The sequence below is a fragment of the Manis pentadactyla genome, chromosome 4 (assembly GCF_030020395.1).
Source record: "Manis pentadactyla isolate mManPen7 chromosome 4, mManPen7.hap1, whole genome shotgun sequence".
Classification (NCBI taxonomy): domain Eukaryota; kingdom Metazoa; phylum Chordata; class Mammalia; order Pholidota; family Manidae; genus Manis; species Manis pentadactyla.
In genome coordinates this window covers 93,189,982-93,213,149 of record NC_080022.1, presented here as the reverse complement: position 1 = coordinate 93,213,149, position 23,168 = coordinate 93,189,982, and the positions used below count along the sequence as shown (strand labels likewise).

Genomic DNA, 23,168 nt, shown 5'->3' with positions numbered 1-23,168 from the left:
CTATTTATGGTTGCTGTTTTAATAAAAATCAGACTTATACTGTAGTGTAAATAGTTCTTACTGAATTGAAGGAGAGAAAGTAATGTACTCCCTTATTTTTTGAAATTTTAATTGTCCCAGAGTATGTGACCTAATATGTAAAAAAAGCTCACTTAAGATACAGCTTACTTTAGGGAATAATCTGGTTCTAGCACCTACATTGATTAATACTATTGTTCAGAAAGCAATAGAAATCATTTTGGAATATTGTGGAAAAATTTGATTTTTAACATTTGAAATAAAGTGTTAATTTCCAAATTAATTTCAGTTTAGAAGCACATCAGTTTAGACTATGGATCAAATATTTGTTTCATCTGAATTTTTTTTCAATAGGGAGAGAATCAGAAAATTATTATGTGACAATTTGGTTGTGGCACTTGAAATTCATTTTCATGAATTAGAAAAATTGAGATTCTAGTTATGAAAATGAGGTTTTGGAAAAAGTTCTTCTCCTCTGTGCCTCGAGGAAAGTTCTTTGCAACGTAAGTTGGAGAGAACTATGTTAAAATTGCTAAACTTGACCGACTATTGTTGACACCATAGTTTGTCAAGCTGAAAAGCAAGCTTGAAGCATAAGGCTAAAATGTTTTATTTATACCAAGAAAGCTTTAGAGGTAGGGTTGTTTTACAATATTAAGTTGTCTTCTGTCATATACAGCATTCGCTTAGCATGAATCATAGGCAGTTTTCAACTCACTATATGGATGCCTTTTAAAAACAGAATAAATTATAACCATGCTTTCTGATTTTTTTCTAGAATAACTGACAATGTAGGCTTTCATAGTTTAGTTATTTAAGTGAATGAGAAGGTGAATCCTAATGTCATGACAGAATGTAGAGAGTCCTAGTTTGGAAATTGGACACTGAGCTGGAATCCCACTTTAACCACTATTTAGATGACTTAGACAATTCACTCAAGCTTTAGTTACCTTATCTGTAAGATGATGATGTTGAATGAATGCTCTTTAAGATTGGTTCTAAAATGTGGTGGGAAATGGTGCCATAGGTAAGAAAAGCACTGCTGAGAGGATGTTAGTGAGCCTTCTTTGAACATCCTTCTTCCAGGGGTGTATGAGGAAAGTATCAGGTGGAGACAAAGTCACAGGGTCCCTTTGGGTTTATACAGTTACTGCTGCTGTTCCCTAGGGAATCTGGAGACAACATTACTGATGCCTAGAAAGGAATCAACAGACGACCCTCAAGCTCTCCAGGAGAAATCCGTAGGCCCTTGGAGGGAATCTTACCATCCTCACAGCAAGCTGCCTACTCTCAGAAATGCAGCATCATTTAACTAGTGGGGAAGATACAGTTTAATGTGACAGTGGGTCTGTCCCTGAGATGGCACACAGAATTTCATTTTGCTGTAAGTGACTATCTTGATAAAGAAAAAAATTTGGATTTTTACTGTCATAGAATATGTACAAACATGTTCACAGTGTGCATAGCTAATTTGATGAACTATCTCATGTTCTAGAATATATTTGACATCTATACATTTCTCCTCTTTCTCAGCATATTGAGGATGCTTGGTAGTAGAGAAAGGACCTATTTTAATGTGGGGGAGGGTCACAGTCTCCTATCCCCTCTCCTCAGACATTATGCTTGTTAACTTCTGTTCACAACACAATGACATACCAGAAAGGGAACATCTGTTTTTCTCCAGGATGCTAAAGTTCCCTGCAGAGAAATGGGTCAATTCAGGAATCAACAGGTCTAAGATACAGTGGAGTGGATTGGAAAGAGTGTGGGGGTAGGAGTCAGAAACTGGAATTTTTCTTTCTAAACTCTTCCACTTGGTATGATGTTATGAGTGTAGCTTTTGGAGTCAGACAGGCTTTCCCAGCTGTATTACATTTGGCAAGTTGCATGGCCTCTCTGAAACTCAGATTCACCATCTGTAAAATGGAATTCTGTAGAGATGTGGGATCATTTCTCTCCAGTTCCAAGCAGAACCTCTAATTCTTCCCAGGAAGTGAAACAGTTGGTTGGCCCACTTCTTACTGATACTCCAAGAAGACATCTATGATACCCACACTTAGTGTAGGCATTCACAGCTACATGTTTGAAGGTTCATCATAGGATCTTATAAGAGATCTTGGTAAATCTTTGTTTATGCTAGGAATTTCCAGATGCCCCCACACAGAGAAAACAGCAAAGGTACAGATATCAGCTCACACTTAAAAAGTGGCTTGACATTCTAAATTCACTTGCGTAAAGGTTAATGCATGAAACAAAGTCAATTTGCTCAAGGTAGGCAATTATTGTCAATAAAGATTTCTAAACCTCTTGGATTTTTTCTTTCTTTTTTTAGGTAGGGAATACTTCCCCCACCTTAGTTGGAATATTTTATTAATTCTTCAGGATTAAAGAAACCGCTACGTCCTAATGTTCATTCAACTTTAGGATAATCACAAAAGTTTCATGAATGTGAAATGCTAGTTACACAAATATGAAATGGATCTGTGATGAGGATACTTGGTACATGATATAACAAAGTCCCAGAAGTATATCACCTGGGACCTTAGCTTTCCTTCTAGAACATCAGCAAACAGTTCAGAATTAATGTAGCACACCATGCAATTTGCCATATAGCTACACTAGCCTGATAATTCTTTTCCTCATTATATAAAACCCAATTAGTTAAAGGGCAATTCAAATGAAACTTTTATTTGGGGGATTTAGAAGTATTAAACCAAAAGGAAACAAACAAACACTGCAGCTCTCTGGATAGCATGAACACGATTACTAATAACCCTTGGGTGGGGAATGACTGACCTTGTTATTTTCCTCAGGATGCAGGCTCCTACAGTAAATCAGTACTGAACAAAAATATTTGGATGCTGTATGGAAAACAACTTTTACAAGGTCTCCAACTGACATCAAATGTTTTCAAGTATGAAAACATCTCTGGGCTTTCTCAACAGGCTGAGGGTTCCCTGCAGGTAATAGTTCCCTTGTTTAATAGTCCTGCCAATTAAATCAAATTAGTGATGATTTTTAACTCTGTGATGAAGGCAATGCTCATTATAAGAGAAAACAGGAAAGTGTAATATATCCCTTATGTGAACTATTGTTTCAAAGTGAATAAATTGGAGGGGAGGGAATAGCCATGCCTCCATCAATATTTCTATGCTTTATATACTATGATGTCAATCATTTGGAAGTAATTTAAGGAAATAACGTATATTTGGGTTCACAAAATGTTTACATCTTTCTTTTCTATTGCTGCTTTTCTAAGAAATATTTTTATTCTTAAAAACTTCCAAGTTTTTCCTGATGTGATCTTTGATTTTCAGTGGATGGCCTACTTTTAATCTCTGACTTATCTGTCTGCTTTTTTTTAAGTGATAAGCACCCACACAAAGCTATGTGCACATGAAGCCAATTCTTGTTCTATGTATGTTCTTTAAAGTATACTATTTAACATAATTAGTGAAATCACTTTCTTTTCCGGACTAAGATATTATGTTAGAAGCTAATGATTAGTTTATTACTTAAAAAAAAATCATCCACCTCAAACCTACTATTAATTTGGATCATCTGCATCAATCAGTGTTCACTTGTGTAAGACTGTGAATATTTACTTATAAATGCATGATACCTTTTATTTAAAAATACCTGAATGAATTACTACTACATCAGGTAAAACAAAAAAACAGATCATAAGCTTCATAGGGCTAAAATTTATTTGGGGATTCATTAATTGCTGACAATATCACCAATACTTTTTTCAGCCACAGCCAAAGCACAGCACAATGACTGAGTTTAAACCAAGTACCTCTGGGATGACTGGGAAACCTATTTCCTAATAGATAGACAGCAGCAGGTACAAATGACCTTCATGGGAAATTTGTTTTAAAAACATTTTTAGGAGATGATCGGAAAGGATGACTCTCCTGTCCATGCATTTGAGCCTTAATACAGGCATTGATAGTTTGAGATCTATACTAAAACCTATTAGGCCTCCAAAATCTTTAGTCATTGAGTATAGGTATGTGAACTTATGGTTACACACATCAATAATTTACGATGATAACATACATGATTCATTTTCCTTGAGGTACGCTTCGGTGATGGGAGTCTCATGGGTGTTACATCTGTTATAATGGCATCTCTCTATATACTTAGTGGAATCACGCTCATTGATTCCTTCTTTGGGATAAAGGGAAAAGCTCTGGCAAACACCCAAACTTAGTTAAAAATCAAAGCAGCTTCCTCGTCTCTGGCTTGTACCTTGGCAACCCCATTCCTATGCCCTCCAGAGCAGGCTGTGTCATCTATCGTCATCTATCTGTGTGTGAATTTTTGCATTTTTGGAGAGGAAAAGAACCCACCAGTGCATACAACAGGCACTTTATGAGCTCACAAATGGGGAACGTGCGAATGCCAGTGGAGCAGCCCAGAAGATACACCCATGTTTCCTGATTTTTATCATAAATCTCTTGAGCTTACAGCCAGCAAGAGGCAAGCCAGTCATGTGTGCTGTAGGGTGACCCCTGGAAGAGCTTACGTCCTGGTTGCTGGAGAAATCTGAGGAAATACCTCTTGTACTCCAAGCAGAACAGTCAGAGGCACCCCAAAGGCAGGGTACAAACTATCACTTTATCTGTTAGAGGGTTTTGGTTACGTTTTAAGGAGTTAAATTTTCCTAGGTTCCTGTAATAACAGTTAATATATTTTCCAAAAGCACAACAATGCATCCTTTCAGGTCACCACACTGAGTTCAAAATAAAACAAAGCAGAACAAAACTGGAATTTCCCGATTCAGTGTGTAAAAGGTCAACATCTGCTGATGCTCAGATATGGGGCATGTGGTGGAGGTGGCCGAATGAGATGGTGAGTGAGCTGTACAGTCAAAGATTCCATGCAACACACGACTGACACTCTGAACAGAAACACACCCCAGCACCAAAGAACTACTTTCCACCCATCCATTTCTGAAACTTTTGACAGGCCAGACCACGGCAGCAGTACTCAGTAACCTGTGTCAGCGTGCTTGCACTTGACTCCCTTTTGTTCTAAAATCCATGTGCAAATGCAATTGCCAAGGCCTGAAAGGAGCACATTGTGGGCTATAGCTACAGTGAAGGCAAATGCCCAGGAAGATCTGAAAGCAGAACACAGACCATTAGAGCTGAAGGTTTTCATTTACGTGTTTGTAGCACTCATGCTGTTTCAACAAAATTCCAAAGAGGATGTTGCAACATTAGGCTGGAATCTAAATGGATGTGACCCGACTTTTATTTACAAAGCAGCTGGTTTTCATGGCAGTTAACATGTCTGGTGCTTAACAAATCTGTGTCCCAGCCTATTCACAAGATTAAGTAAACTGGGTTGATTTGTAAGTTGGAAGATCCGACTGTGAATTTATAAGAAGTGGGAAGTTGTGCTCCCAAAATTATCAGATGGATATTGGGTGTTACAATGCTTCACCCACTGCTGTCTATGCTGCTGCAGTCATCCTGTTGGGCACAACTCCTGTAACGGAGCCTGTGAGGTGTGAGGCCACAGTGAAAATTCTTCACTTACAGTGCATAATCTCAGTTTCCTCAGTACTTTATTTTGAATCAGTTATTCAGCAGCTGCTCAAAGGCTGCAGCCATCAGAGAGAAAGGGTGCAATATATAAAAACATGAGAATCTGCTCTGAAGATATATGGGGCATTTCCTTACTGAGCATGTCAGGCGTGGTGTTGGGGGTGTCATTGTTTTATATGGAAGACAGGGTTACAATCTGGTTCTCCCATTATAGCTGGGAGAATGCTCTTTGCAACAGTATTGAAGTGTTTCCACAGACAGGTGAAGAGGGATTTCTCCTTCCATTGCTTGTATTTCTACTACAAGATTTCTTGCAGGAATTCCTAGTAGCCTGGCTCCTAAATAGTGCATGCATTTTTATACCTCTTCTCTATCAAACTTAACCTAAGTAGACAGGAAAGCATGGGTCACTCTATTTTAGGAGGGAAAAATGGACATTCTGATTATTTTCTTCCTTCCTTTCTCCAGAAAGACTAATGATCACAAACCTGCCCCTTTCAGGCCTTCACAAAGACTAAACCTTGATGAATTAATAAAATTCCCTCCTCCTGGTTTCATGCATTTTCCTTGGGTTCTAATGAATATGCCTAAAGCATCCATTGACATCATTTTCTGCTTTTCCAAATTGTGAAAGAACTCCATACCCAGTCCTAGGAAGAGAGTTCAGTGTTTGTTGGTTACTGAGCGTATAAACAGGACTTTATAATTTCGCTAAATGAGCTGCCTAAGTTAATTGCACCTTGTAAGGTAATCTTCATTGATCAAAAGTGGTCAGGGAAGCTGGGGCACTGCCATGTCTGCAAAGGAGTTGTACACAGATGACCACTGTATTTGTACTCTCACCGTATCTGTGCAGAGAGCGAACTGATTCAATTCACAAAGAAAATACTCCCTTACATCAGAAATGGACACTGGGAAAATAGGTCTGAGGAGCTAAACAACAAAGCAGAGCTAGCTTAGACTTGGTTTGGTTATTTTTTTACTTACTACCAATACTGGAAATACTGGGGATACCTGGAGAGAAAGAAAACAATAAAGAAAAGCTGTTAGACATACATGAGTACATGACAATCTTTAACTTAATGTAAAATCTCAGAAACTTCACACTTGATAACATTCAGATCATTAGGAAATCAGCATAAAAAAAGCAAAATTCATCCTTTGAAACCATTTTGCTTTCATTATCAAACTTCTGAACTCATCAGAGTTGGGAAATTAATGTGCAGCTTTAATAGTTGGTTCAAGACAGCTTCATGACATCAAACATTTTGTGCTTGCCTATAAGGTTAATGAACATTTATTTGTATGTAGGTCAAACAGATACTAAGCTAAGCTTAAATTCTGAGTGCAGAGTAACAAATATACACTACGGGGGCCCAGCAAATATATCCACATATGCAATAGATCACTTTAAATGTGTTGTGAAATGCATGTGCTAGCTTTAGAAATTCACTTGGTGCTTTGATTAATTCCACATAAGCATCATTTTTATTCCTCTTCTACTTGTCAGATACATGGATTAAACTCTTTATAGAAGCTTAATTGAGCAGAATAATTCAAGAATACATTAGGTTGTTCATATTGATCATGGAATTCATTGATTTTCCAGCTTCCACTTTAATTTACAAGTTAGTGCTGAGATGGTGGAACTATTTCAGAATGTGCCTGGACTTGGTATAAATATGGACATGAATTCAGTCAGTATCCTAAACACTCCTAGCCAAGAGCAGGGGCATGGAAGCCTAGCCTTTTGGCTTTGAAGCTTTGTTCTTACACCTACTGGCTGTGTGACCTTTGGGCAAGTTGCTTATGTTCTTAGTGGCTTGTTTTTCTACCTCTTCAGGTTGTTGCAAGGATTACATAAATTGATATGTATAAAGTACTCAAAGCATTGCTTGGTAGGTACTCTGTGCTATATCCAGTTCTGCTATGATTACTATTATTGATATTGTTGGTTCATGAAACAAGCCACACCATCACAGACATTGCTAATTAAAAGTCAGAGATATGTATCTTCTCCATTAAATTCAGGTAGTGGTGCATGTAAGCATGAGATGAGAATCAGACAAAACTAAGTAAGAGTTCTGCTTTGCAACTGACTAGCTGGGTGATTTCAGGCAAGTTCCCAGCCTCTCTATGTATGTTTCCTCATCTGAAAGGGGCTAATAATATCTACTGCATGGAGCTGCTGTGAGGATTGAATGAGATAATCCATAACAATGTCTGACACATGGTATAGTCAATAAATGATAGCTGTTAATGAGCTGTTCAGACTTGTTCTCCACAGTTCTGAAGTGTACTAACAGGTGGTAATCATAGGAATCATTAAGCTTCTATTTTAGTATTCATCTTTGAACAACTGCCCTCTGCTTATTTTAACTAATCATTGTGCCTTATGCAGAGATTTCTAGCTTTGTGTTCTGTAAAACTAAGAGTTATATTCCTCTTTCTTGGGAAAGGAGAAGGAGGAATTAAAGCTTACCATGATTTTTTAAAAACCCTAGAAGCATTAAAATCTTATTTTCAGCTGTTACATACATCAAAATATTTGATGTTAAATGCACAGAGTTTTATGGAGCATCTGCTTAATTACTGATTAACGATAAACCCAAACTGGAAACCTAAATTTCCATGTCCATGTTTTAACTCTGCCCCGTGAACTGAATTTCAAGCCAAGTGTGATTTCTGCAAAGGACTGTTGAGTTCCTGACCTGACACTTTAGTAGCCTATCTTTGCTGCAGGGTGACAGTGACTTGGCTCCGAAACTTTTCTTTTTTTTTATTCCTTTGCAAATCCACTGAGTGAAGTATGATGGCAGCATCATAATTTTACTATCAACTGCAGAAACTCCAAATTTCCCCATGATTGAAATCCTGCTCTGTTGCAAGGACCTGCTTGCCTTTGGTAATTCGTCAAAGAGAATGGAAGGTAGAATGGCAGAAAGAGACTTTTCATGTGTTTTCTAACTTACATGGAGCTCGAGGGCCATGCATAATGCAAGGCGAAGTTCTCGGGGTGTTTGTCCAGACACAATGGAGAACAAATCCACAAGACTGTTTGATGCAGTATTTGCTGTAGTTGAATACTTTAGAAAGATGCAGAAATGTTTCCATTCCTTTGGGGAGGCCAGGGCAGGGAAAAATGTTCACTGCAGCTATACAAACCTCGCTAAGCAAGGCCGTTACATGATCCTATTTTCTTCATGAAGATGTTTTCTATTACCTAACATTTGGATGTTTAAAATTCAGGCTCTTCCTCACTGGGTGGCTCATAATTTTTTGAGGGGCTGCCAGATGAGTCACTTTCTATTCCACTGCTGTAAAATGGGAATTGCTTAGAAAATATTTTTAAACTGCTCATTGGAATAAAGATTTTTGAAGTTGAAAATATATGAACACCAAAGGATTTCCATTAGTGTATTTTCAAATGTTGTTTTTTCCCTAATGTTTCTTATCATAACATCCAAACGGGTCACTCTTGTTTCTCTACAGACACCTAAAGCATTTAATAAACCCATTACATCCATTACAAAAACTACAAGCAAGCCATGAGAAATCTTTCACCTATTTAAGGACATAGGCAGGAAGGCTACTATTCATTTCATGAAAGGTGGGTTTCTTGGGGTCTGGAAGGAACAAATCAATGAATGGGATTCTATCTTACCACTGTGACAGTGCTCATAAACAGTGGGAATAAGAGTCAGATTATGTTCAGGAAAACCGTCTAGACATGTGTTGGCAGTTTTTCTAACATTACTTGTGAAGTGACAACTCTTATGTAAGGAATATTTTTACTTTTAAAATTGAGCTTAGAAATTCTTCCTTTCCTGACTTCTCCATCTCCCTGATGTGAATTAGCCGCTCTCCTTTGTGTTCACATACCTCTTTGTCCAGGTCTCCATGAGCAACCTAGCAACTTATTTTTATGATTGTCTGCATGTTTGCCTGAGAGCTTTGAGGGGACAAGTGCCATGTCTTGTTCCTGCTTAGATCTCTAATATCTGTCTGGGACAATGCCTGGTACAGAAGAGCTCAATGGTATTTGAGAAAAACTCTATTGCTTCTTTCGAAGAAGGTTTCTACTATAGTAAGAATACAACTTTTGGTCCTAGTATGATCTTCTCTTCTACAAAATCTTCCACTGAGACATTTCTCAGTACTGACAACTGTTTTTGTTCTCTGAGCATTTCCTCCATTCTAATAGTGACAGTCCCATTGGGTACAGATGCCTCCTTACCACTTGCCCTCCGAGAACTGCAGAGGCTCAGAGCTCAACTTGATGCTCAACTGGGTAAACTCATTTAATATCTGGCTTGTTTTCTTTCTATTTTTTTCTCACATTTTCCTTTTGAATTCCTATTTGGGTATTCTTCTCTGTATTTGTCTTTTTTCCTAAGTCATCCTGGGGCAAATACAGATTTCGTGGGGCCTGAAGCATATACAAAAATGGGAGTTCTCCTTTGAGAAAGAGATATTAACTTTAAAATACAAAATTAGATATAAAATTTTATTATTTGAATTTAGAAGGGGTGTAGGGAAGGACCCTGAAATTTAAGCTTCATCAGCTTAAATCCATCTCTAGAAAACCCTCAGAAATGCTTGGGAAAGATAAATAGATGATTAAGTATATAGAAAGGAAGGAAGAGAAGAAAGGAAGATACAAGATAAACTGATTCAGAAAGAGTGACTTAAAAAATGGAGAGCTGAAAGGGAATTAAGAAATAATCTATTTCAGCCATTTCATTTTACAGAAGAGGAAACTAAAGGCCCAAAGATAAGCAAGGGCTTTGGACAAGTCGAGCGCTTTATGTTCAGCACTGGAGCATGTAATTCCTAATTACCGAGACGTTGCTGAACTTGCATGGAGCAAATGAAGCACGGGTGCCCATGGGCTTTAAGGGAAGGTTCTGCAATACAAGGTATTGCTTCTTCCAGAACCGAGATGCTCCTTCAGTCAGAGACACACATGCATGTTGAGTAAGCCAAAGGGCACTGTGTGCTGAAAGAATGAAAAGGTGCTCAGTGTATAGGCACTTGTATTTATTCCCTCCTCCACCAGCCCTCCCACACCTATATTTATAATCATGTTTGTTTTAAAAGAATTCGGCCGAAGTCAGGTGAATAAGAACCTAGAACCTAGTTGAATTATAAAGTGCGTTTTCTTCTTCTTTTTTCTTTTCTTTTTTTATCCTTTCAATTTTACTAATCCTCCCACCAAGCAAATGACTAATGGGGGTACAGTTAGGCTTGAGGAAGTTGATATGATGAGGATCTCAAAAATAAACACCCTGATCTTCCAAAGCAGGTTAATATAGTGCTAAAAGCCATAACTCCTTTTAAGAATCAACGGAAAGTTCAGCAGCTCTTCATCAAGAGGGAAGCCAAGGGGAGAAGGATCTGCTATGCTTCGCACTGAGAGGAAGCGTTACCGCCATTGTGATGGATGGTTTGAAAGAAGCCCAAGCGGGTGGGCAGATCTTCTCGCCAGGCTGCTGTCACTGGGGCACTGACTGAGAAGCCCAGCTGAAGAAGAGGTAGGTGGTGATAGAAAACCATTCTGCGACCTCATTTGTATTCTGGAGGAATGACTTCCAGCGTCCTTCCAGCCCTGGTCCCTGGTTGGGACCACTCTTGATAGGAGGAGGTACAGTGAGTTATCTCCCGGGAACTTGAAAGTGAAGGAAATAAGATTGCCTTCATGGAATCTGATTTCTGTGAGATCATCATATAAATGATCCAAACAGAGATAGTGGAAGTCATTTTTATAACAGAAGGTTTCTGGGACCTGCGTGGGTGTGACAGACTTGACAGAGGTGACAGTAACCTGACCTAGTGTATTAACATTCCTGAAGAATGGGAAAACGGCGAATCGAGGAAGGTGGGAGCCAGCAAAGTGGAGCATCCTGAGGCGAATGGCGGCAGTGCCAGCATAGCATTTTTTCAGGAAGAGGGAGGGGTAAGCAGCGAACTTTCAGACCTTCGGTGTTCTGCTGGCTTTCGGGAGGATGACCCGATGGTCGGATGGATGTGTCAGGATATTTCAGCCTAATGCTACCAACACTGGAGTCATTTAAATTTCCTGATCCCATGCTCACCAAGCAACCTTCTGATAATCATCTGCCTCTGCAAGGAGACTTAATTACAGGGGAGAGAATACACTGGTCATAAGGACTTAAATATTCTGAACACTGTAATAGTTATTTCATATTGTGGATGAATAAACTGGCATTTGGACACAAGCTATCTCCCCACACAGCTGCTACCGCCAAAGGGAGAATTTGCTCATCAGGCTGGGAAGGATCCACGTGCTAGATCTCAGTGAAATTATACTGTCAGTAGTGGCTAACTTCACTGTGCTTACTATGTGCCTGCTACTGTTCTCAATACCTTATACGTATAATTTGATTTTTATGACAGCCCTATGAGGTCAATATTCAGGCTTATTTTACAAACGGGGCAAAATCAAACACAAAGAACTTGCCCAAGGCCATCTCAGTCAGTGGGGAAGGAAACTGAGATTTGAATCCAGGTCCCAGAGCTTTCACTTATAACAACTACTCTACATTATCTCTCAATTTATTGAAGGCCCTCTTACCTCCAACCCTCAAATAAAAAATATCCAAAAACTGAATTTTTTTCCTCCAGTACTTACCTAGAGTACAACCTAATGTGATCTGAACTAACTTGGTGGCAAACCTGACTGGAAGGGATATGAGGTCTTTCCTTATCAAACTTGGTGAGAATAATCACAGGTTTGCTGTGGAAATATCAAAATGAGTAAGGGGCACTACCCAATATTCTGCTGTGGGCATTGTCATAATATAACATATGTTCACTGTATTTCCTTTTAAAATCCTAAAAATTGTGAATTTCAAGTCATATCTTGTCCCATGAACTTCAGATAAGAGACTGGAGACTGGTGGTTGTACAAGAATAACTTGGTTTCTGATTTGATATATGGGGCCTACAGCTTGGATCATATATATAATGCTCTGAGAGGAAGGTCCTTTCTTACTGTACTAGCAGAATTATTAGGGTTCTGAGCCTGAAAAGCTGGAGGTCAGAGCCTGACAGAAGTCAAGTCACTGAGGCCATGAATGCCACATGGGGAGGCCTGTGACCACCAGCCAGCCAATGTGCCACCTCTAGATGCCTGGATGGGTCATGAGCACCCATGAAAATAAAGTGAGTCTTTCTCCTATCATATTCCTCCAAGATCTCAGATGGTATATTTTTGCAGGAGACTGAAGGTGCCTGTGCTACAGCTGCTGAGCTGTGAAGGTCAAATATTCCAGGAGACATGGGAAGACTGATGGTCAATGCACCTATATGCACATTACAGGGTTATTGAGGTTTTACTTACTCATTTACCAAATAATTTATTCCACACACATTTATAAAGGCTAAGAATAAAGCATGGCCCCATTCTTAAATTGCCAACATTTTAGTTCCTGAAGTCAGATAGACCTGAGTTTCAGTCTTGTTCTGTCATTCATTCCGTGTGGGACCATGGGGCAACTTAAACTTATTAACCTCTATGTGCCTGTATTTCCTTATCTGTAAAGTGGGAATAAATATGATACATACCCTATGGGGAGGTTATAAGGATTTAATGCAAAAAAGCACATAGAACACTTCACAAAATATAAAGGCTATCATAAGCTTAATAACTAGTAGCTACCATTATTATCATAATTTTGGCTATAGAGTCAACCAATTGTAAGTGTATGGACATCATCAAGAATGTAGAGAGAAAAGAAGCTGTTGATTTTGCATGGGAGATCTAGGTAGGCTGCACTGAGGAGTTGGCGTTGAGGAGTGATCTTGAAAAATGAGCAAAATTTCAATAGAGAGGGAAGAGAAAGGTGATTTGGGGAAGAGAAATGAATTCAATACTTAACATGTTGACTTTGAGATCTTCATAGACAGTAAAATTGTTTTGGATTCATTTAAAAAATTCAGGACATAATTGGTTGATTAATATTAAACCAATAATGTTAAGAACTAAAGCTACAGGAATAGATTGGAATGCCATGGAAGCATTATAGACAGAGAAGAGGCAACCATGAAGAGAATGAACATTTAAAGCAAGGGCAGAAAGGAGTTCTTTGAAGGCAAAGAAATAGTAAGATTTCTAGAAAGAGAGCAGGTTTAGAGAAGACTGACTTTTTCAAATAGGTATCAAAGTGGAGTCCATATCCCAGTGGAAGACAGAGCAAGTCAGTGAACTTTAACCTGAGAAACAAAAGAGTACAAAGTATAGCCCTGGTTCTTATTCTCCTTCTCATCCTGACTAGCTATGTGAATCTTAAATAAAATTCTTCCCCTCAATAGTCATCAGATTCCATATCTGTAAAATGAAAATAGTAGCATCTACCTACGAGATTATTGGTAGTTAAGACTGAACTAATGCATGTAAAGCCCTTAGGAAATTGGGTAAATGACACACACATGTATGTATAAACCTGGGAAACTATAAATTGTCAGTGCAAATTTAATACTGGAGAAAATAATAAACAATCATCAAATTACTTTCAATCACTCAAGGAACCCTGGATGTTGTATAATTCAAGTTAGATTTCTGAACAAACAAATAATGTCAATATCAGACCAATTTAATTTTCTTTCTTTGAACAATATTAGACCAAGTAGGTGAGAGGAAAGTAGAAAAATGAATACAGCTGAACTAGCTGGGCTTTCTCTATCTCCATGACATTTCTATCACTAGGCTGAAGAAATAGTTTAGAGCATCAAACCCCAAAAGAGTGTTGTATAGAAAGTTATTAAGTGTTGCATGAGCAATTAAGTTTGGGAAACACAGGGTAAAATAGGTAACTTACCTATAGGATTCTCAAATGTTTTTAATAAGGTGATGTGAATGTCTAAGAATCAGTATAGTGCACAGCATTTTCCAAACCTATTTGGCTGTGGAATCCTTTTAAGGGTCATAGAACACAGTTTGGGAAACAGAGGTGAGGTGATATTATCTTTACTGAAGTTTTAGTTCCTAGAAGTTCATTATTAAGTTTTCAGCAAGTGTATACAGAAAAATGTGTGTTATTCTACAGGGATCAGATTTTAAGGAGGTGTTATTTAATCCTTTAATTTATAAGCTGGAAAATGGGAATCAAGAGAATCATGCTTAAGCTTGAAGTTGGAAAAGTTGCTATCTACTTGGAAGACAAATGAAATTCAAAGGAGTAGAATTCTATCAAAAACAGAGTGAAGATCAATAGGGTGAAAAGAAAAATATCTTAGAGATAAAATGCTAGCTTTGTAGAGAAATAAGGAAAAGATTTTGATACATATATAATGGCTTTAAAAGACCAAAAAAAAAAAAAAAAGAAAAGAAAAAAAACCACACTGGGTCTTGAATAAAAAGCACAATGAATAAAAATATCACAAGAGTTAGTGCTTCTGTCTCTGCCAAGTCTGTATTAATGAGAAGCACGGGGCAACATGATGGGTCTCACAGACTGGGGTGGCGATGCCTTAGAGTTCTGGGGTCTTCTGCTATTCACTTCTGGCTCAAGATGTGGCTGTGGAGCTGCTCCAGCATTCAGGACTTCCAAAGTCTTATGATCCCCAGTAAGGTCCCAGTGAAGGGTACCTTTGAGCAATGGACTGAGTGTTTTCAAGGGAGATCTTACAATTTCCTGGTTTAATGAAGGCCTCTCGGTTCTTTTTGTAAGAGTGGGTAGGAACTGACTTTCATTTTCAAAAATTATCCTGGCTGCTTGAGATTCCGTTAAATCCAGAAACTATCTGGTGTGGGTGGCATTTCTAGGCCACTGAGGAGTTGATGTTGAGGGATTGCAGCCACTCCTTTTCATTTCTTAAGTTTTGAATTCTTGTATTTGGATATGGCATATCTTAAGTGTCCCTCTTAAATAACTGACTTACAGTGTACCAATGAGAGTTGTGTGTGTGTGTGCACAGGTGTGTTTGTGCATGTGTGTGTGTGCATGTATATGTGTGTGTGTAAGAAAAAGCCAGTATGAAATGAGAGTCACAAAAGTACTAGAAGTTCTGTGCTTGGTTTAAATTTCCACACTGAAAAATTAGAGGACTTCCAGGGCAAACAACCAGGTAAGAGATGTGTCCATCTTATCACATGAAAAATGGAGTTGATGTTAACTGGGAGAAGAAAAGAAACAGGGGTCAATATAGTTCTTTCACTACTTATAAAGAAAAAAATGGTTGGGAATTAGGAGACACTCAATATTGGTGTGAAGAAATAAATTTTTTAACAAAACTTCAATAATGAACAAATCCACCTTACGAAAAAAATACTAAAAATAAAATTATTTTTGAATAATTGATTATCTGAATAACTTACTTTGCAGCAGTTGTTATGCTAAACACATTACATGCATTAGCTTATTCAATTCTTTCAAAATCCCTTTGAGGTAAGAACTGTTATTATTCTCCTATTACAGATGGGAAACTGAATGCTGGAGAGATTTATTTTTTTTCAAAGTCACACAGCTAGTGAATGGATACACAGGTATTTGATACTGGAATCTGTGTATTAAACCACTAAGTTGCTTACTTTCATCCATGGACATTTTAAAGCACAGTCAGATGATTTAGTTTAAGGGGTTCTTTTCATTGAAAGAATGAACCATTATTTTAAAAAATCTCTAAAATCTTTAATTTCTGCCATATCGAGGACTGAAACATTGCATTGAATCTCCTCGGCCATTGTGTCCACCTGTCATCTTCCTATTTTAACAGAGATGGGGAAAAGTCTAAAAATCTAGAGAAGGCTGCTAAAAACTAAAGGGTATTGGACAATGACATCGACAAGGAAAACCAAAAGAGGTTACATGCCTTTAGCCAGGGAGTGAGCTGGTGATCTTCAATGATTATATACCCCTAATAAAAGACTAGGGGCATATAAGTCATTTCCATGGACATTAGAACAAGAAATCCATTTCAGTGAAAAAGCTTGGCTGGCACAAGCAGGTTTTTCCAATGAAAATGTCTGGAAACAAACAAGACTTTGAAGCATGGTTATGGGTCATGTTAGAAATGAACCAGTGCCTTCAACACCAGCCCCTCCAGCTAGCTGCCTTGCTGACAGCCTTGAAAAGTTGGCTTGTCTGGAGAAGGAACCAGAATGTTGTAAGTGTTTGTGAATGTCACTCTCTTCCTCCCAGTCCTACTAAAGAAGCAGCAGACAAAGGAAATGAAATCTAAGCCATTTTCATCTTGGGAAACCTTTAAACTAAATTTGATGACTGTAGTGATAAGGTCCCAAAGGTAGTCAGCCACAGTGCACCACAACATATAACTTCACGAGATTCCTTCTAAATTCATGAGTCCATGGCCCTCACCAACCAAGGAAAGCCCACAGAGCCTCCGTTAATGAAACTGCCTAGAAAAATCCCCATTTCTGCTCAACAGCTTCTTTAATTAATTTTAGGAGCTAAACTGTCTGTTTTTTCTTTTTGCTGACCGAATATCTTTACAAAAAGGAATTTTTTTTTCAACCTTTGGAAGGATTTCCTTTTCTTACCTCACAGAAATTTATCATCATTTCATGCCCCCACAATTCATGGCTTGTTACTTGGTCCATTACTCTTACATTCAACTTGATAAGGTCCCGGTTCCTGTCATATTAGTTTTTAAGTTTTGGTTTCTCACAGCTGTGGCTGTGAAGTGCCTGATAACATCCTGAGCATTGTGCACAGCCAGCGGATGTTCACGTTCTCATTCTCCCACTGCTCACTGTTCTATTTCTGGCCCTCACTTGAATGGATATATCATCAACTTCACCCTTTCTCTGCTTTTGAAAGAGGGCACACCTTGGGCTTTTGTAAGTGGCTAATGGGTCCATCCATAGCATTGGGTAATTTATTCGGGAAGTAATCACTTCTCTGAGCATGTCAGAGCATGGTTTCCTATGGATGTTCAGGGACTTCAGTGGGGCACACACATGAGTGGTGAACGACTGTACTATTTCATGTGCACACAAACATTCATTTTCTTAACGTGGTACCCACAGGCCTACAGTCATGTCTCTGCTAATAGGATCCATGCCAGGCATGGCTTCAACTGCTGGCATTCAGAAAAAGCCAGTTATTTCAATGGGCAAAGTTAGGCCACAGCTAAAATTGGAGAGGAAAACTGCTTCTGGACAAAACATCTCTCAGGTGACCCAGTATGGGAAGGGGGATTGTAAACATTTAGTGGATTTCTAGAAGTTGTTTATGGTTAAAATGAAGTTAGAGTTGAGAGTTTTGAATGCCTTCATTATTTTAATTGGGAGTTAAATAGGAAGTTAAATAGGGAGGAAAAACAGCACCTCCTGTTTCATCTACTTAGAATCAATTTCCATCATTTCCCAACACATTTGCTGTGACTGTTGGAAGACTGAATTTAACAGATGAACCAAGTTGTACAATGTGCGTATGAGTGGTAAAATAGAGACTGAAGCTTTAGCTGCCTTTTGAAGAGAACCAGTGGGAGGAGTAAAAGCACAAAGGCAAGTGAAATTAGGAGGAACTCTCAGTTCACCGTGCACAACATAAGGTGTGACCGAGCAAAGTTACTCACAGGTATTCGCAGTGCCTTTGGGGATGGGGAGATACGAGCCTGGACTCCAAGGTCGGCCCTGATAATTCTTCTTGCATTTCCCACAGTCTGGACCTGTAGTGTTGTGCTCACATTCACAGGTCAGTTTGCTGTTGTCAAACACACACACAGTGGCGTGGAGATTACATTTGCACCTAGGCAGAGGAGAGACAAGAGTTCATTGTAAGTCAGAGTGGTCTTAGTATCAGGGAGGCTCCAGCCAGCTGTCTCCCAGGCTGGGGGCATTCACCCTGCAGGGCTTGAGGGCTCCGTGGAGGCTCTTGGTAAGATGTAGATTTGCTGGCTTCACCCCTGGGATCTTTTCCTTCAAGCACCCTTGGGGGTGGGGGTGGGATTGTGCTGCATCCTGCCCTCACACTATCCTTAGGAATTCTAATACCAGTCAGTTAGCTTAGTGTGGACCTGAGTTCCCCTAAGGGGCCTGTGCTCCAAAATCAAGGATTTCCCTACAGGTGTCCAAACTGTTGCCACTAGTGAGAGGTTTTTGTGGGATATCAACAAATCTACGACAATGTCATCTGGGTCCAAAGAGTAATGTCATCTTCTGTTTTCCCTTAAACCAGAAGGACAGGACAGTTTTTATTTGTTTAGAAAGAAAGATAAACATTTAGACAATTTGTTCTTGAGACTTATTTTATAGGCTCTAAATGGTGGTAATCAGGTCTTTTCATTCTGGGCTCTAAAATGGCACCTCAGGTCAGAAGAGCTTTTCCACCAAGCTGAGTAGTCCTCAGATTTCCCCCTCACAGCAAATAAGCTAATTACAAAGGTCTCTCAGAAATGGATCAAATGACTCTGACAAAAGGTGCTTAGAATCTTAGAAAATAAAAACCTACTTGAGGCAGGGATTTCAAGTGATCAGCAAAGGCCCTGCCTCTGGTACCCCTGAATAAAGCCACGACACAGGAGGGCAACAATGGATACACAGTTTCCACAAAACCACATTACCACATCCAAAGTCTTTGACTGCAAAATTGCAAAGCCCAACTTGATATTGGTTGAGGTAGCAGGTTATAAATTGTAACACACTAAGCATGAGTTACATCCTCTGGAGGAGGAAAATCTGCATGGACAGAATGACCATAACCAGGTATCAGAACAATGTGTGCTGGAAGAGGTGGGCCCACACAGGGGGAACCGGATGCTCAGGGCACCTGTCCCAGGCAGAGCCTGAAAATGGTGTGTGTGTGTGTGTGTGTGTGTGTGTGTATTTTAAAACTAGTCAGGCCTTTTCCAGGAACTAGGACAAAAATATAGAAAGCCAAGTTTCATGAAGACAAAGAAATATTGTAGTGTTTTACATTTGTTTTCTTTTATGGCAGGTGTCATGAATTGGGAAAAGCAATACAAATTTTTCTTAAATAGGAACACGAAGAAAATGTTTGTTTCTACAATGTTGGTACAGCAACACTTAAGTTTCTCCCCTGTGCACTGATAATCTGTCTGGAACACTGAGCCAGACTATGGCACAGAAGCAAAGGGATGGCTGAGACTATTACGGAGAACTGCCGGGCTCTCTTCTAACTAAAGCTGCACCCCAAAATCAATGGCCTCCCACTCAAAACCCCCTGGGTAAGACTAAGCCTCAGATTCACAGGAATCTACTGCTATTTGTAATCCTTGTAGCTACACTCTGCCCTCTGTAGAATTACAAGTTACAATAAGATGAAAGGCTACTATTTGAGCAATACTTACTCAATTTAGACACAGAAAAAGAACCTTTAAAAATTAACATTTGTAGAATCTTTTTAAAAGACAAGAGAAAAAGCAATTCAGTTAAGTAAAATGATAGTGCTTAGTTATGAGCTTGGTCTTGTGACAATCTCCTACATGCAGGAACTTCCTTGTGCTAAGCTGCTTATTAAAGATCTTTCTCCTTCCACATTAGCACCTTTATTTATGGGTGTGTTTATATATATCAAAGATGTTAGAAACCTAAGTGATAGAAGCACCAGCTTATACTGATTTAGCACCCTACCTGGTGTTAAAAATTCTAACTGAAGAAATAAACAATGTGACCCCAAAGAAGATGCTGGTTTCATGTCTGAAAACCAATAATGCAAATAGTTGTAATTATATTCTTGTTAACTGTTTATACTTGTAGTCTTACAGGCGATTTCCATTTGAAAGACTTTGTATTTGCTGAGAAAATATTCCTTGAATAACAAAGGAGGTGAAAGAAGAATAGATGAATGTTGAATGTTATTTATTTTTTTTAGATTTCTTCCAATTTATGATTCCTCTTCTGCTGTCCATAAACTTATTAATTATTCAAGACTCAATTCATAATTGTTCCCTGATCCCCTTCCTGCCCACTGTAGATGTCCTTCTCTCTGCTCTCTTAATTTCCTTACATTCTTCTCTGTTTTATGTTTCACTGGTTGTTACTTAAGGATCTTCATGCTTTTAAAATGTTTACTCACTGCATACATATCTCCCACCCTACAGGAGGTAAATATTTACCTTACGCCCTGATCTTCTTTTCCAGCTACCTCCTTAACACCCTCTTCTCCCTTTTTGAGTTTCCTGCACTTACCATCTCTGTTTTCTCAGCTCCCACTCACTCTCTCTTTCTAACTAACCACAGCCTCTCTTGCCAAGATCACCCATGACCTCCTTGCTGAAAATCCAATGGATCCTCTTCCTTGCTTTATTTGATCTCTCAGGGGCATCTGATTCTATGGGCTGCTCCCTTTCCTCTGATAATCTGTCCCTGCTGATTCCCAGACTCATTTTTAGAACCTCTTCTGTGTGTTGTTCTCATGCGCTGTCCCTGGGTTTCTGGCTCAGCACAAACTCCAGTCAGCCTCAGTGACTGTCCTTGGACATTCTTATCTAGGCATCCCTTCAATTTCCTCTGTGGTCCTTAACTGCCTTTGAGTTGTAGTCATTTTAAAACAAACCCGAATCATTTTTTTCCCTGGAAATAAATAAACATCTGGGAAATAAGCTCAAACATGTTAAAAGATTTTAGGAGACCGAGAGGTTCTCTGTTACCCTTGGGAGCCATGGAACGCCATCCCTGTTTCCTCACCAGTTGAAGGTCATCTGATCAACATGTTGCTAAGTCTCGGATCTACATCCCCACCGTGGATCTCTCTCCTGGGCATGTCAAACTCAACATAACCAAAACTAAACTGTTTGGCTGCTCTTACCCACCTACTCATCCTGTGCTTTCTGCCTTATTACATTGCATCACCTTCCTGTCAGTTGCTTAAGAAAGACTCTCCCCACTTCCTGTCACATACAGTTAGTCATTACTCAGTCCCTCACCAAGTTCTGAGATTCCTCTTCCTTGCTCTCAATACACACACTTCCAGCCACTGCCACTTCTTCAGTTGAGATCATCATCATCTCTGATCTGGTTTATTACCCTGGCTTCTAAACAGATCTTCCTAACTCCAGTCATGTTCCTCCCTTGCCGGATCTCAACACAATAGTCAAAACAGTTATTTATGCAAAAATATTTGGGTCGCCCTGGCTTAGAACTATTGAAAAATTTCTCATTATTCCTGGAATAGAGTCCAAGATCTATAACACGGCCTACAAGTCCCTTTGAAATCTCTCTCTTCTCCCTTCTCCAGTCTCATCTGCACCAGTGCCAACTCTATACTTAGTTTTTTAAGCTTTGCCTTCAAGTAATTTTATAAACTGTTCCTGTTGCCTAGAACATTCTACTCTCTTACCTCTACTTATTTATCTGCATAATTCTTACCATTCACTTATCAACTGGAAATATCAGTATCTGGCTCCTAGCTGACTTTCAAAAAACATCTCTGATCAACTATCTGAATATGTCTCTGACCCACCATAACCTGCCTTTCCTGTGTGCTCCTTGGACACTGGGCAGGGCCAGTCACATGATAAGCCCATACTCTCGCTGCTATAGATGCTGGTTGCATTATAACTGGATATTCTTCCATCACTTCACTGGAGTATAAGTTCCTGGGAGCAGCAGTCATGTCTGCCTTTTTTAATGTAACATCCCTAGCATACGTCAAGGTGCTTGGCACATAATAAGTACTTGAAAAAATATTTGATGAATAAACAAACAACTAATAAACAAGCAACTCTCTGAAAGCAGGAATGTCATGTGCTTATTCTGCTCTGTCTAGCATAGCAATGGACTAAACATAGAGACTTAATAGGCATTGTACTAAAACAAACACTCCATGATGTGTGCTAAAAACTGTCACATGCCCTCATCATTGTTTTCCATAACTAACCTTAAAATGGGCAGAGGGAACTCTAGAAAATTGGTGAGGTTTTCAAAGCAACTTAATTTAATTTAAATTCTAGAGGATTTGCCAAATGCCTGAAACCAAATACAAGAGCTATCCTAAAATAATGCCTGAAAGACTTAGGAGAAGAACACAGCTTAGAGCACAGGAAAACCATGCCACTTGAGTTGTATAATTATTCTGGAATGTACATCTCTTAGCTTCCACTTCTCATGCAAGGATGAGCACCCTGGTTCAGTTGAAGTTAGGCAGAGTGTTGCTTGGCCTGGCTAACACTCTGACTTCTCCAGCAGTGAATCTGCTGACCCAGTCCAGCTTCTGGGCTTTCTTCCTCCTTCAGTCACTTTGACAATTGCTGTGCCAGGGCTGAGAATGTGAAAGTGGTTGCTGAGGCACCAGGACATTGGCTGGTGTTTGGAAATGGCTTCTTTTCCTTTTCCTTTTCATAGCTCTGTTCATTCTCATCACCCCATCCCAATCAGATGCTAAAATCCTTTATTTAGAGCCCCTGCCAGAATGGCTTTTCCTCCAATGGAAAAAAAATGGATTTCACAATGCTGGGAGATTGCCCTTAATTCCTGGTACTATGACCTCCAGCCTTGTGCTGGGGTGGAGGGCAGATTTGTGACATTCTCTTGTTTCTGGCAGATTATCCATTTCCATGGCCACCCAGCCCCCACGTCCACCATCACACCAGGCATGGGAGGAGCTGTGCAAGTGGAGGCCTAACAGGCTCTGCCAGCAGTGACGT

General features: G+C 39.2%; 1 protein-coding gene across 5 annotated transcripts in view; it reads right to left on the bottom strand.

Moving 5' to 3' along the window:
• NTNG1 (netrin G1) overlaps nt 1-23,168 on the bottom strand; it is a 319,781-nt gene that overhangs the window by 61,795 nt on the left and 234,818 nt on the right. For all 5 annotated transcript variants that reach the window (XM_036895327.2, XM_036895329.2, XM_036895330.2 and 2 more), the window contains exons 4-5: nt 18,138-18,310; nt 6,564-6,590 (exon numbers count right to left, since the gene is read on the bottom strand). In XM_036895327.2, coding sequence (XP_036751222.2) covers nt 6,564-6,590; nt 18,138-18,310 — 200 coding nt within the window. The remainder of the gene's footprint in view (nt 1-6,563; nt 6,591-18,137; nt 18,311-23,168) is intronic.